Here is a 15,591-nt window from a genome sequence, read left to right as displayed (position 1 = left end):
ACTTGTTACATCTGCGTTAAAAGCACGTGCCTTGAACAACCTGTTATTCAAACCCTTTTACAGCCATAAGTATTTTTGTGACGAATTATTTGTATTGATTAAGAGCACTTAGAGACGGTTTTTGCACATGTATATTTAGAATCGAGCATTTCTATCTATTTGTCGAAACAAACGTGAATCTTCTGAGGAAATGACCAATAGCAGTATGTTTTACTAAATGACCAATAGGAATCCAAGTTCCTTCTGATATATGGGATAAATAAGTAAAAATACAAAATCTCGTTCACGTTTACTTTCGCGAGATTATGATGCAATTAGCTATGAACACAACATTTCGTTGACTTTGGTGGCACATTGGTTGATTTATCTGTATATCTAAAGACACGGCTATATTCATTGATAGTGTTTTTCAAAGTTAAGTAGCAGATAAGCCCTTGTTAATGTATGCCTCTCTTTTACAGTTATTTAGATATCCTTCGTACATGCATTATATAAAACATAAGAATTAGTTGTCTGCAAGCGCCTATCGTATTGCATCAGAAATGATCAAACGCTTGATAAGATATTTGTGGTATGCCTTTAGGTTACATAATAAATTCGGAGAAAGAATGCTTTTGAAGCGTTTATCTGAGTAAGCAAAATAAAAAAATAACAGACAAGTTTAGACACAGCATATTAACTCAAGTTGCGATTTTTATTGGGGATTATCATCAAACAGTTCAAGTGCATGATTTACATCTAAAAATTGTACAGAAGTTTATGCATAATTAAAAATGTAAGTAATCATGCATAAATTATTGTACGAGTAAAGAGATTAATGGATCATTGAGAAGCAAACGAGCAAAATGCAATCTCAGTATACATGTAATATAGAGAACTCTTTTCAACCAGAGTGCGGATGAATTTGAGAAGTGCTGCCACATTGTAATTAGGCGAAAAAAAAGATTGACAAATTTGTACGGTTGTGGTGATTATAATGATGATGATGATGATGGTGAGTATGATGATGATAATGTGATGATGATGGTGCTGGCGACGACGACGACGATGATAATGATGATGTCGAAGATGATGACGACAACGATGATGATGACAGAAAAATAGGGGGAAATAATTATGATAAGTGGAAATTAATTGGGAAAAAATACCACATACTCGCTGTACATAAGAATATTATATTGTTAATCCCTGTATGGTATTACTTCCTATCACATATAATTAACAATCAAATGAGTAAAAGTTGGATGTTATAACTTTAAAGGATAAACAACATTTTCTTACATCGAGTAGAATGTTTCAAACCTCTAAATATGGATTCGCAAACGCTTCCTGAAGTGGCATATGCGAAATGAAGCACATTGCAGGCAATGGGGCATTTTCCTCCGGAATATGATTGAAGGAGATTATTTTGGGGTTTTGTTTTACTAACGTTTTATGTCATAAACTATAAAATCCGACATAATCTTCCCATTGAAAATTGAATATTACGAGTGGGAAATCGGAAAGATCACCATTCTTTATATGTTCATTTGATCCCTGTAGCGTTTGTGTTTCCGGCACGAGACAATTACAAACATTTACTTAATTTAGAACATCATGCATTCGGCCTTTTTACTCTATGACACGTAGCTGTCTGATCCCACGAAGCGCAAATTAAATGATGCACCGGTAGCTCTTCTGAATGGAGACAGGAATGTTTATCTAGCATCATTTGATGATAATGGCAATGTTTTGGTCACAGAGCCATGTTTTAACCACTTGTTGACAGAAACTGTCCCATCAAATGTGTATTAATGGACCATGTTTGTACAAACAAATTGTAACCTATTTGATTAGTACTAATACGGTGTGTTATGAAAAACTGCCAATGTTTACTAACGGGGACATGCTCCTTTGCAAAGAGATTAATGAATGAAAATGTACAGGATTCTAATAAGACAGGGAAAACTATAATATCATCACAGTTATTTTGGTAGATCTTCAATAACATTCGTGGGTGTATAGATATCATCATTTAGAATAAAATTTGAGTCAGGTACACCTGTTATCTTTTATTACGTTCAAAGAACTATACATTCTCTTTCAAGTAATTAAACAAGGAAATGAAAAGGTAATATTAAAGTACTGTGCAAGAAATCGATGACGTAAAGTTAGTGGATGGGACGGGGGCAGGGGAGTTTGGGTACATGCTTCAATATTTTTTTTATCAAAATGTAAGGAAGGGCAAGACCGACCATTGTCCCTTTTTAGTGTGTCCCCAGTATATAAAACGTCCTCGTTTTGTATGTATAAATAGTTTGGGCACTCTCGACACTGTAATTTTTCACTGTGTTATTCATTTTGTAAACTAACAACTAAACAAAAATATAGTGTAGCCATTTTGAGGTGAGAAATATATGTGTAAGACATTAAATATCAAACATATGGGTAAATAAAAGGATGAAAATATATGTAAAACACTTGGATAAAACAAATAATATGAAATAGATGGGTAAAACAATGATTAAAAACACGATGGGTAAAATAATGAAACACATGGCATTAATATGAAACACATGGGTAAAACAATAGGACATAAATATGATTCACATGGGTAAAATAATTAATATGAAACATGGGTAAAACAATACATATGCAACATACGGGTAAATACAATTAATATGAAACGCATGTGTAAACAATAAATTGTCAAATTACACGAGCAAACCAAAAAAAACATGATCGTTATTGATGAAACAAAGATATATAACACACGGCTTAAACAATAAATGCAAAAACACAAGTTTAAAACAGAGACATATTATATAGCTCTGTGGTAAAAAAACAACAAATATAAAACACGCAGGAGAAACAATAATCATGAAACATAATTGTAAAAATAGTAAAACGATGAATAAAAAACACATGACTGAAACAATCAATATGGAACGCAAAAGTAAAACAATAAATGTGAAACACTTGCATGGGTAAAACAATAAATGTAAAACACTTGGGTAAAACAATAAATGTGAAACACATGGGTAAAACAATAAATGTGAAACACATGGGTAAAACAATAAAAGTGAAACACATGGGTAAAGCAATAAGTGTGAAACACATGGGTAAAACAATAAATGTGAAACACATGGGTAAAACAATCAATATGGAACGCAAAAGTAAAACAATAAATGTGAAACACTTGCATGGGTAAACAATAAATGTGAAACACATGGGTAAAACAATAAATGTGAAACACATGGGTAAAACAATAAATGTGAAACACATGGGTAAAACAATAAATGTGAAACACTTGCTTGGGTAAAACAATAAATGTGAAACACATGGGTAAAACAATAAATGTGAAACACATGGGTAAAACAATAAATGTGAAACGCAAAGGTAAAACAATAAATGTGAAACACTTGGGAAAAATTATAAATGTGAAACACTTGGGTAATCAATACATACAAAATCAACAAGTAAAACAAGAAATATAATATCCTTGACTTAAACAACAGAAAGGAAGGGAACACAATTGTTAAGCAATGAATATGAAACATAAAGGTAAAACAATAAATATGAAACGCATGGTCACAACATTAAATACCTGTATATACGAGCATTTCAAAAAAAGTAATAGTAGCGGCTCTGAAGGAAAAAATAATAAATTTTTAGAAAATTTAAATATTGTTATTATGCATGTTTACTGAAAATATATATATAATTATGTGTATTCAATGTACATGTGTATTCAATGTTTTGCCATCTCACCATGCATGATTTAATTTATCGTATGTCTTATTGATGTGATACTCATAGATCATATTTGATTTATTACACAATAAGGCTTCTTAAAACAATAAGGCATACATATGAAACCAACGGGTAAAACTATATAGGGCACAAATTGAATGGGTAAAACAAAGGTACATAAATATGAAATGCATGGGTAAAACAATTATGCATAGATTAAAACAAAACGGCATTCATATGAAATGCATGGGTAAAACAAAAAGGCATATATGCATATGAAACACACGGGTTAATCAATAAGGTACACATAATTATGAAATACATGGGGAAACAATAAGGGACAAATATGGAACAGATGGGTAAAAAATGAGACGGCATACTTATGAAACACATGGGTTTAAACAATAGGACATATATATAAAACACATGGGTAAAATAATAGGACATAAATATGAAACACATGGGTAAAATTATAGGACATAAATATGAAACACATGGGTAAAATAATAGGACATAAATATGAAACACATGGGTAAAATAATAGGACATAAATATGAAACACGTGGGTAAAATAATAGGACATATATATGAAACACATGGGTAAAATAATAGGACATATATATGAAACACATGGGTAAAATAATAGGATATATATATGAAACACATGGGTAAAATAATAGGACAAAAATATGAAACACATGGGTAAAATAATAGGACATATATATGAAACACATGGATAAAATAATAGGACATATATATGAAACACATGGGTAAAATAATAGGACATAAATATGAAACACATGGGTAAAATAATAGGACATATATATGAAACACATGGGTAAAATATAGGACATGAATATGAAACACATGGGTAAAATAATAGGACATATATATTAAACACATGGGTAAAATAAATAGGACATATATATGAAACACATGGGTAAAACAATAGGACAGAAATATGAAACACATGGGTAAAATAATAGGACATATATATGAAACACATGGATAAAATAATAGGACATATATATATGAAACACATGGGTAAAATAATAGGACATAAATATGAAACACATGGGTAAAATAATAGGACATATATATGAAACACATGGGTAAAATAATAGGACATATATATTAAACACATGGGTAAAATAATAGGACATAAATATGAAACACATGGGTAAAATAATAGGACATATATATTAAACACATGGGTAAAATAATAGGAAATAAATATGAAACACATGGGTAAAATAATAGGACATAAATATGAAACACATGGGTAAAATAATAGGACATAAATATGAAACACATGGGTAAAATAATAGGACATATATAGTAAACACATGGGTAAAATAATAGGACATAAATATGAAACACATGGGTAAAATAATAGGACATATATATGAAACACTGGGTAAAATAATAGGACATATATATTAAACACATGGGTAAAACAATAGGACAGAAATATGAACCGCGTGGTAAAAATAATATGAAATGAATGGGTAAAACAATTGTGCATAAATATGAAACGCGTGGGTTAAACAATAAGGAATAGGATGACCAATTAATATGAATCAGGACAGGAACTTGTCTCTTTCATAATATTTATAAATAAATTGTACATTTTTTCTATGAACATATGTCATTATACTAATATGTTATGTGATAAAATTATTTTTGCTTCGCGTGGATTTTTACTTTTCTCATTCCCTCTGGTAGGCGAAATTAAGACCCAGTGAACATGTGAATGTCTTTATATATGTAACCATTATAAGGGAAATAAAAATATAAAAAAAAAACATTTTTGGCGAAGATAATAAGTATTATTTTTTAAAAAAAATAAGCAAGGGAAATAAACAGTAAGATATATTTAAACGATGTTAGCTTGAGTTTACTCCCTTACTCAACCGGCGGAAAAAAGTTAAGTGTATTTGTATCGTCATTTTTTTATGATAGCTCAACAATACGATTTAGTCGCGTTTCTGATGAAATCGCATCTCTTCGCGGCACTTCAAGTAGCCTAATCTGGGGGTTTTTTTTAATCTTCCGTCTTCCACGGCTTTGCATTGTCTCGCAACGAGTATTCCTAAAGTACGATCGTGAATAATAGATATGTGGTGACGAAGTGGGCACGAGTTACTAAGTCGTGGACACGAGATAGTTAAGTCGTAGGAACGAGATACTATGTCGTGGTCACGAATTACTAAGTCGTGACCACGTGGGCACGAGATACTGTCGTGGCCACGAGTTACTAAGTCACGAGATAAATAAGTTGTGGGAACGAGATACTTTGTCGTGACCACGTGTTACTAAGTCGTGGCTACGAGATAAGTAAAATAGAGAAAATAGGAATCCCTAAAACGTCAAAATTGAAAATGTTGCAGGCTCGGTTTGATTGAGCCTGTTCATGGACAGTACTGTCAAGTGCAAACTACCATCCACGCCCCCTAGCACCGGCTTAAGCAGAATTCAACATTTAAACATGAAATGGTAAAATTTTGAATTTAGAAACATCCGCAGATGTGTTCATACGGCGGTTATCATGGAACCTTCAATGTGACACAGTAGTGCCATTCCATGAAAAGCGGCGTATGGTAATAAAAGTAATAAAAAGTGTGTGCCCTAAACGAGAAAACAATGGGTGGAACTAAACAAAATGGAATTTCGAAAGGGGATCAGAGGAACCTCATAACTATGAAGCCTGCATATCACAGATATTTAAGACGTCAAAAGACAAAGTTAAAAAGCAGGCAACATATCCTAAGTCGTGGGAACGAGGTACTATGTCGTGGCTACGAGACATGTGTCAATTTAAGGGTCCGATCAAGGACTGAAGAAAGTAGTCCAGCAAGGCTGAAAATATGTTTCGCTGCAGTGATTAATAAAATTCAGGGCATACAGTGAAAATACTAAAAATAAAAATAGATCTATGCATTTTAGTTCATCAGTATTTCTCAATTTTTCATTTATAATAGATCTAGCTCTAATAAATGTTATTTTAAATACCTTAGACTGATATTAATAGTTTTTCTAAAATTTGCATACATGTACAACCTACCGGGTGATGAATGGGTGTACCGTACGATTAATTTACGATTTCTATTACGTGCAGATTTTCGTTTAAATTTATATTAACCCCTTTTGCATTTCCTTCATGGTCTTTTAAAATTTTGAAAAGAAGGCAGGTATTGAAAGAAAAGAATGACTTTTCATGATATATATTCATAAGAAGTACAGATCTGTCATAATCTGAAGGGCAGCTTTCCATTGAGCAATAAACACAAAAATATTCACTACTATTTGTCCTCGCTCTGGAGCAGATTACCGGAAGTTATTTAAATCTCGATGAGCTATTTCTTCATCGACATGTAGAGTGGAGCGTTTTTTTCTGAATAACGAATAAGTAAAATGACACATGCATACACGAACTTTTTATGCATGACTTATATTATTTTAATTCAATATATTCCAATTGGTAAATAACTTATAATTAGATATTTGATTTAACACAGCTTCACATTGACTTAATATTGGTAAATTTACTGCATACTGGGACATACGATATGTAACCCTATTTTTAACCACGAGCCAATATGTACAGTAGATTCTATTCCTAACATTTTCTTGACAAGGGTCGCATTCTAAATGACATGACAATGAATATTAAGGTGAGCCGAGATCGATGTATTTACTCTTTAAAAAATGTTTGTAATGCCTATTAAACCGCTTTTTAAAATAGGATACAAAAAGAAACGTTTTTAGAATGTTAAATAAAAATGAAATTTTGGAAAACATAATTTTTTTTTTCACGGCTGTAATTGAATTAACCCAGTCGTGCTTTTACAATAATGCTAAAATTCAGTTAAATACTGTAATTAATGGACTGTTCCGTTACGAATCCAACATCCAATAGGTTCACGAGATTTCCTTAACATCTTCCTTTCCGCTAACTAAAATTCAGCCATTAACCGGCATTTCAGGTCAACGGGTGTTAACTTTTTTTAAACAAAATGAATGCAGAAGTAAGAATGAGCTTATTTTCATTGAGCATAAACTTTCTTTTACTAGGATGCATTTGCTTCATCAAATGTCATCGTGTATCTGTTGCCACACACTTAAATATTTGATTGTTTTGGCCATGTGATGGAGGCAAACACGAGGGCGGTAGTAAAGAATAGTTGTTGAAGTAGTATGTGACATTTTCACATGTTTCAATCTTTTAAAGATGTTGTGGCACTGAAGGGCTTCGGATGCGTCTTAACAGACTTGTCTTGCTAGTTTTCATTACTTTTCTACTTATATCAGTGCAGTACTTTTAACGTGACGGTGAAAAACACGAACACATGCTTTCTCCAACATTCAGTCAGTTATGGTGGTAACTTGGCCTTCATTATATATTTGATTGAATACATTATAGTGATCAGACTATAGTGGTACATACAGGGACCACTTGCATGCAAGAAGTACAATATATTTGCTGATGTCAAACTTTGATGCATTTTGTTTTTTTTTGTTATTTATATTAATTTCACTACTGTAGTCAGTTTTCAACCTTCGGCCTAATGCATTAAATTTTGAATGATCCAGTGCACTGTGCATTAATCAAAGTGTATTTTGAAAGTTTCAGCGACCTTGATTAGACTCCCTATGTATATTTCAGAAGTAAAACTTGTATATAATACACTGAAGGAAATGGAATGAATTGTAATACTCGCAATTTAGACCCCAGGGTCTATTCCAGAATATAGCCAATGTGTCATAAATTGAAATTGCTTTAAATTTGCATATTCTGCTTTAAAACCCAGTTACATGTGAATGGGTTAAACCTTATTTTCCAATCGGTAACCAAAAATCATGTCTTAACTTGCAATCCGAGTGATTACCTGTACCTTTCTAATTGTCTATATGTAGCGCAACTACAAGTTTTACATCTACCTTGCATTGGTGTAGCTGTTGCACTTTGGGGAAGATTTTTTGTGCTGTGCAAGTTGGTATCTCTAAGACTGCTGAAGGGGATGGATTTAAACTTCACACACTTTTTCTCTGTTGTTTGTTGAAATACATAAATAATAAAATATATAATCAGTAAATTTATTTGTTTCCTTTAAGTTTGGTAAAGTAATTGAAAAGTTCTGTCATTCTTGTGAGGTTTGATATTTTTATCTTGCTGGACACAGTTACTACAAGACTTGAGTTACCTTTTTACAGTTATGCCCCTTTTCTTACTGTCGGTATCACTGAGAATAGTTAAGCTCGCTATCTTATGGACAGCTCTTGTTATTTGTTAAAAGAAACAAACAAATTACCAAACAATTCCCACTTCAGAGATTTCAATAAGATGTGAATGTCAGTCATTCCAAAAATGGAGCTTTGAATATTTATTGTCTGATTTTGAAACTTGTGTCTGCTAAGGCAGTAAAATGCTCATTTCATTATCAGACTTTTGGGAAAACTTCCAGCATCTAGAAAGGAAACATGACTTTTTATGTGTGACATTTAAAACTTCAACTAAACACTTTTTGGCACAATCTCATGCTTGAACTACAGTGTGCATGTATTTGACCTTTTTAAAAAAAACTTGTGCCAAAACGATTTGGGTCTATGTTGGAGATTGAAAGTTCCAATTGCCCAGCTATTTGAGTTTTTGAAAACTTTTAAGAAGTTTAGTGTATTTTAACATATTAAAAATCTGGATGTATCTGAAATGTCTATGTTTTCTCATGTTTAACTGACTGATTTGACATAGTAAGATGTAATAGACTTTGTCTGCATGTTTACTTACAGTTCCATTGTCATTAGGGAAAAAACTCTTTAAGTTTGTTTATCCCAAAAAACTTTAGGGAAGGTATACTGGTGGATTAAGACTTCAGGTGCCCCTTTGTTCATTATTCAGGCACAAGTAGAACCATAGACCTTCCATAAGCTAGCTTGAGTAGCTTTCTTGTGTGAAAGAATCCGAAGTCTCTTGTTGGGATTCGAACCCATATTGATTATAGGCAAGTCATTTTCTGTTGGCGGCTGTTTACCACTCAGCCACTTGAACAAGTTAAAGGAAGAGTCCCTTGCCTGTGAAAAAAAGTTTGGGATTGTAAATTTAAAAAAAAGTGATCTTAATACTAAGTTTTGTCAATACATTTATTATTCAGAATTTAGGGTGCAAATAATGTGAGTCATCTTTAAAGCTGTTGGCCATATATGTAGTTTTTGATATTCACTGATCATTTGCAAATTTTCTTTTGCAGTCGCAGTGGCCTGATATTTACAGTGACCCAGGGGCCGAAGAATTCCGTAAACTTTTTGTTGGAGGTTTAGATGCAAAGACCACTGAAGAAACCTTAAAAGACTACTTCTCGAGCTATGGAACAATTGAAACTTGTGAAATTATGAAGGATAGAAGCACACCACCAAAGTAAGTACAGTACTGTTAAAGTTCATATTTATCATCCAGTTACTTTACCACATTGAATAGATGTAATTGTATTTGAACTTTTCCATCTTGCAATCTGGATGAAAAGCCTTGCATCTGGTCATTCTTATGATTAAATGATTTACAACGCATGATTTCATAACTAACTGTTGAATATCTTGCAATTATAGTAAAGTGAATGTAACCGAATTGTCCAAATTCTTAATTTATTGAGCTGTATGTCATAATCCTTCTGTAAAGTGCCTTGCCAATAAAGGGAGAATAGCTGATTCGAATTACTTTGTCTTTATTTATATTTTTCATCATTTTCCTATTCAATAGGTCAAAGGGCTTTGGGTTCATCACATTCAAGAACGCAGATGACCTTGATGAGATTCAAAAGAACCGTCCTCATGAGATTGACGGCAGGAAAATAGAAACAAAGCGTGCAACACCCAAGCAAGTAAGTGTATTTATTTAAACTTGCTGGGTTAAGTGAAATATGGTTAATCTCTGCTTGTTCACAAAAATTTTCTTTTAGAATGTTGCCATTTATACTTCATCAGCTGAGAATTAGCTTGTCTTTAAAGTTGCATGCCTCCAGTCGAGCAAAAAAAAATTAAGAAAAATGAACTTGAGAAAAACGTTTTAAGAACATTTGAAATATTCAAGATTCAAGTAATAATGCAATGCTCGAAATTAGCAGTAGTCCGATAGCCCCTGACTACTAAATGTCTACTCGGGCTACCAACTTTTCACAGAAACAAGCCCGACCAGGCTACTGTATTTTCAGAGGCAATATAAACAACTATTTTGAACAAATGAATCGTGCTACTATTGCTAGTGAAATGTCTTTCGGGCTAGTGAATATTCCAATCTGGTAGTCCGACCAGCCTAGTGGATTCAAATCCGAATTTCTTACACTGATAATGTACATCTTAATTTGTTTGTCTTGAATATATATTTCTGATATACCCTTGAAAATTGAATAGAACCTTCACTTCTGTTTTTGTAGCAACAATACTGGGCAACAAAGAAGTTGTACATCAAAGATTTTCCTAAGGATCAGAAAGAAGAAGACCTCATCGAGGACATGAAAGAAACATTTGGTCGCTACGGTGAAATTGTCAACATTAAACTGATCAAGGAGAAAGATTCAAAGGAAGGTTCCTTGAAGGGCTTTGGTTTTATCGAGTTCACCGAGGAAGATCCAGTAGATAAATGCAACTGTAAGTTCTTCTTGTTAAATGCAACTGTAGGTTCCCTTTCTTATGACCAATTCACGGACGTGGGTTCAATCCTTGTTTCTCCACCAAATCTATCCGCTTTGAATGAACTTGGTACCAATATTAGTATGAAAATGTGATATGATTTTCAGAAGGGCAGATGATTATAAATTTAGCATTCTTCTGTTCTGAACACAAGACCTCTAACATTTCTGAAGGGATTTCATAATATAATAATTGGTGGAAAACCTGGTTTTGTGTTAACTCTTGTTGCTAGTTATGACGAAAATTAATCTTCAGAATGAATTTTGTTTTTATCAAAATTGAGAGGCTGTCTTTTGCCAGGTGCTTAAGATCTTGACTTAGATTAACTGCTGTGTTTTTCAATCCAGCCAGGGACTTAAAATAATTATCTCACATGAGCAAGCTATCCAGGTAGCTTGTGAAATTTTGGTGGTTCTACTGGGATGCTAATTTTCCATGAAATATAATATGGAAGGCCACCTGAGCTCTTCCTCCACCAGTAAAGCTGGAAAATTGCCATATGACCTTTACAATGTTTGTGCTACGTTTAACCCAAACCAAAAGATAAATAATGATAATAATAATAAAAACTGTCCTAACTATTTCTATTGTAGTAATGAGAAAATTCAAGATTCGAGGCTGTGATGCCCATGTTTCTAAAGCATACCCTCAGGAAAAGAACTACCAAGGAGGCCGCGGAGGACGTGGTTTGTATATTATTAGTTATATAAATTCTAACTGTTTATAAAATGTTCCAGAGCTGACTTAAGGTTATGTTTAATTTGTTTGTTTTTTTTTATTGAAATTGAAATTAAATCATGAAATTGCTTTTGTGATAGAATTATGTTAGTCATGCGCCGTTGTCCAAAATTTGAATTTGGAACATTCCAGTTTAAGTTTAGGGATACAAATATTGAGCTACCAGCTGTAGAATCTTGTCTATACTATTACTTTCAATTTAATCAGGTGCACTGTTAGTATGTCACATGATAATATTGATTTAAAGTGGCCTTCAACTTTTATTTCTGTGTTGTTTGAAGCGAGGTATTGCAGTAATTTTATCTTGGAAAAGTTCACCGTATCACTGTTTAGCCTTCATAAAAATGGCATCTTGAGAGCTATTTTTATGACCCATCAGTGACGTTCATTTCCTAAAGTGGAAGACTTTATCGAGAGGTTTCCTTATTGTTTATATATTTTGTTGTCTGAAAATTTCATGTTTAACCTTAATTTTTTTGATTTGACAATTATATGAAATAATTGATCTAAAAATAACACATATTTAAACTTTAGAAACTTTAAAGGCTGAAGGCCACTTTAACATTAGTTTTGTAGATTTCTTCAAAACGGGAGAAAAATCTTTTGTATTTGTTTAGGCAAAAGATACTGTGAAATGGAGAACTGCATACATTTGATTTTATTTTTATCTACAGGATATGGTTACTATGGTGATTATGACATGTACCCACCATTTGATTTCTATGGCTACCAGCCACGCCCATATGGACGTCAGTATGGCGGCAGAGGGGATTATGGAGGTTACGGTGGATATGACTTTTACCAGAATCGTGGTTATTCCCGAGGTGGCGGTGGCGGCCGCCCATACAGAGGGGGCAGGTTTTAGAAACGTACATCAAGACCAGTTTTTTGTTAACACGTGGTCACTGTTGTTAAATTTTCAAAGCGGATTTCATCAAAATATTGAAAAGAACCTGTGACAAAGTTTTCTCTTCAAAAGACTGAATAAAAAAGATAATAAATAACAAACAAAACAAAAAAAGAATCGGACCTTAAAAAGTTTTTTCACTCAATTATTGTTCATCTTGGAAAGCATACAGATTTATCGTAGAAATAAAGCGTAAACGTTCCACCGTACAGGAAAGATCTGTCTCTCGTTCAGGGAATCGATGTAAAAGTGTTGAGTTAAAATCGTGTTGCCAGTGTTTCTGATATAAAGTGTTCATCATCAGACAGGGAGGACTCTTTCCATCCTTTTTTTTATCATCATCATTTGATTTTAATCATCGTCGTCGTCGTCATCATCTTCATCATCACCACCATCACGAGTGTCTGAGACGTTTATAGAGATTAATGATTGTTTTTATGAATTAATCTCGACGTTTTATAACAATGGCAGCTTTAAGCAGTCATTTACTAATTTTGTATGTTTTTTTGCATCCCCTTTCATGTGCAAGGGGTTTTGGGTTTGATTTAGTACTGTTCTAGCCGCCTTTGTGTTCCACATTTTCAATCTCATGTGCAAGTGAATGGAATAGTACTGAGTCAAACCAATGAAAATGATATTTTTTTTTTATTTTTTCGGCATTATTGAAATAGTGCTGTCTAGTTTGCTCTATTTTTGTTTATACATTTGTATTTTTCATTCGTATATGATAGTCATGTATTTTAGAACATACAAAACATGTGTTCCAACTGTGAATTGATGTACATATACGTATTTTGTGCTGTCTGCCATTTTTGACGCAGACATGTACAGAGTTAGGTATAAAGGTTTTTCACATGCCAAAAAAATGACAGTTTACATTAAACAAACTTGCACTGTCCTTTGTTTCGGAGTTTGTTCAGCTTTCTTGTTTTTTGAAGGAGATTTCAATTATTTGAATAGCTTTTGAAAAATATATATATTTTTGGAATGTGATAATCTTAGCTTGGCATATGCAAATGAAAAAACAAACAATTTTCAGAATAAAATGCGACTTGAAACATTTTTTTGGGGAGGGGCGAAGAAAATAAAGTTACTATGGTTCGATAAAATATTTTGATGGGATTCGATTGATTTTTTAACAACAATACATGTTATAATTGTTAAGTCTTACGATCAAGAAGTGCATTTATTTACATGGGTCGATGAAATCTTATCTTTAATTAAGTAAATAGGAAAATTGTTTACATAAAGTTTGTGTTGCGATCATAAACAAAGCCCTAAGAAGTGTTTTCTACACCTGAATTAATTCCACAAGCATGAGGGAAATGGAATTAATGGTTTTTCTGTTTCTTTAATTAAGAGATCATTGTTTTTCAGACGTTACCCGTGTGAAAGAAAAATCATGTGTTAATTCTCATATCTACATACGTAATTTGTACAAGAAGTATCTTACTTGTATATATTAAATGACCATGTTGTCATATTTTGTATGTACTACAATTATGTGGCAGAAATAAATGCTACATGGTTTACATAAAAATTAAAAAAAAAAAGTGTATGCATTGTTGTTTTAAAATTTAGCCATTGTTGATGGTTTACTATTTATCATTTGGTAGGTTTTAGGTGTAAATGTTGACCTGTATTTCAATCAAGTAGGAGACCTTGACCTTTCTGCCCAAATTGTTTTGTAAGTTGGGAAATATATAACTCTTAACCTGGTTTAAAGTATATAAAGCTGCTGCAAAAATTCTTTAGTTTCATAGTGACATATAGGTCGTTTGTCCGTCCGTCACAAACTTTTTCTGATTACTGCTAAAAAAAACTACTGGGGCAATTTCATTCAAACTTTACAAGCATGATCAGTATCAAGTTCAGTTTTGCATATCATTGAGACATTCGGGTTCAATGGTATTTGTCCTTGTGTCTCTAATGATTTTGTTTTCGTATGCCCAAAAAATGGTTTGCGTATCCTGTTGTGCACCTGATCGTCAGTCCATCTGTTAGCAGTATTCGTTTTTGAACTGGTGGAAGGAAATTGTTAATACGATTGAAACGATGTGCGGATGCAGGTTTGACCTTTGTCAGGTCAAGGTCACAGTTTTTGTATCACTTTCAAAACTGTCTGCTTTGTATCTTGAAGCAATAGAATGAAATTCAAAAAACATTTTGGCAGAAATATTTTTTCTAATGAAGCGATGTGCACGGGTATGGTCCGTGAACTAGAACTTGGATATGTAGGATTGCCTTATTGATCTTTACAAATCCAATATGAATCGTGCCCCTGGGTTCAATATTAGCTCAGCCCAAGGGGTCACATAGATTTATTATGCTCCTCGAAGGGTGAGTATATAGTCCCAGCTTTGTCCGTCCGTCCGTCCGTTATTCTTGTCTTGGACAAACATTATGTAACTTTGAAACAACAAGAGGTATCAACATGAAACTGTGTAGGTAGAGAGATCGTGTTGAGTAGATGTGCAGTGCACAAGAACCGTAACTCTGCCTTGTCAAATTTTGGAATTATTGCCGTTTGT

The 15,591-nt window shown here is 33.0% G+C and overlaps 1 protein-coding gene across 1 annotated transcript; it reads left to right on the top strand.

Moving 5' to 3' along the window:
* The first annotated feature begins 7,602 nt into the window (after positions 1 to 7,602).
* On the top strand, positions 7,603 to 14,618 carry LOC132743285 (heterogeneous nuclear ribonucleoprotein A1-like). Its single transcript, XM_060731823.1, has 6 exons — positions 7,603 to 7,760; positions 9,981 to 10,147; positions 10,487 to 10,607; positions 11,160 to 11,373; positions 12,009 to 12,101; positions 12,828 to 14,618. The coding sequence occupies exons 1-6, from the start codon at positions 7,749 to 7,751 to the stop codon at positions 13,016 to 13,018; spliced, it is 798 nt and encodes a 265-aa protein (XP_060587806.1). The 5' UTR covers positions 7,603 to 7,748; the 3' UTR covers positions 13,019 to 14,618.
* Positions 14,619 to 15,591: the final 973 nt, after the last annotated feature.

The sequence above is a fragment of the Ruditapes philippinarum genome, unplaced genomic scaffold, assembly GCF_026571515.1.
Source record: "Ruditapes philippinarum isolate M1 unplaced genomic scaffold, ASM2657151v2 ctg331_1_1_1_1, whole genome shotgun sequence".
NCBI lineage: Eukaryota > Metazoa > Mollusca > Bivalvia > Venerida > Veneridae > Ruditapes > Ruditapes philippinarum.
This window is presented reverse-complemented; position numbering and strand designations above follow the sequence as displayed.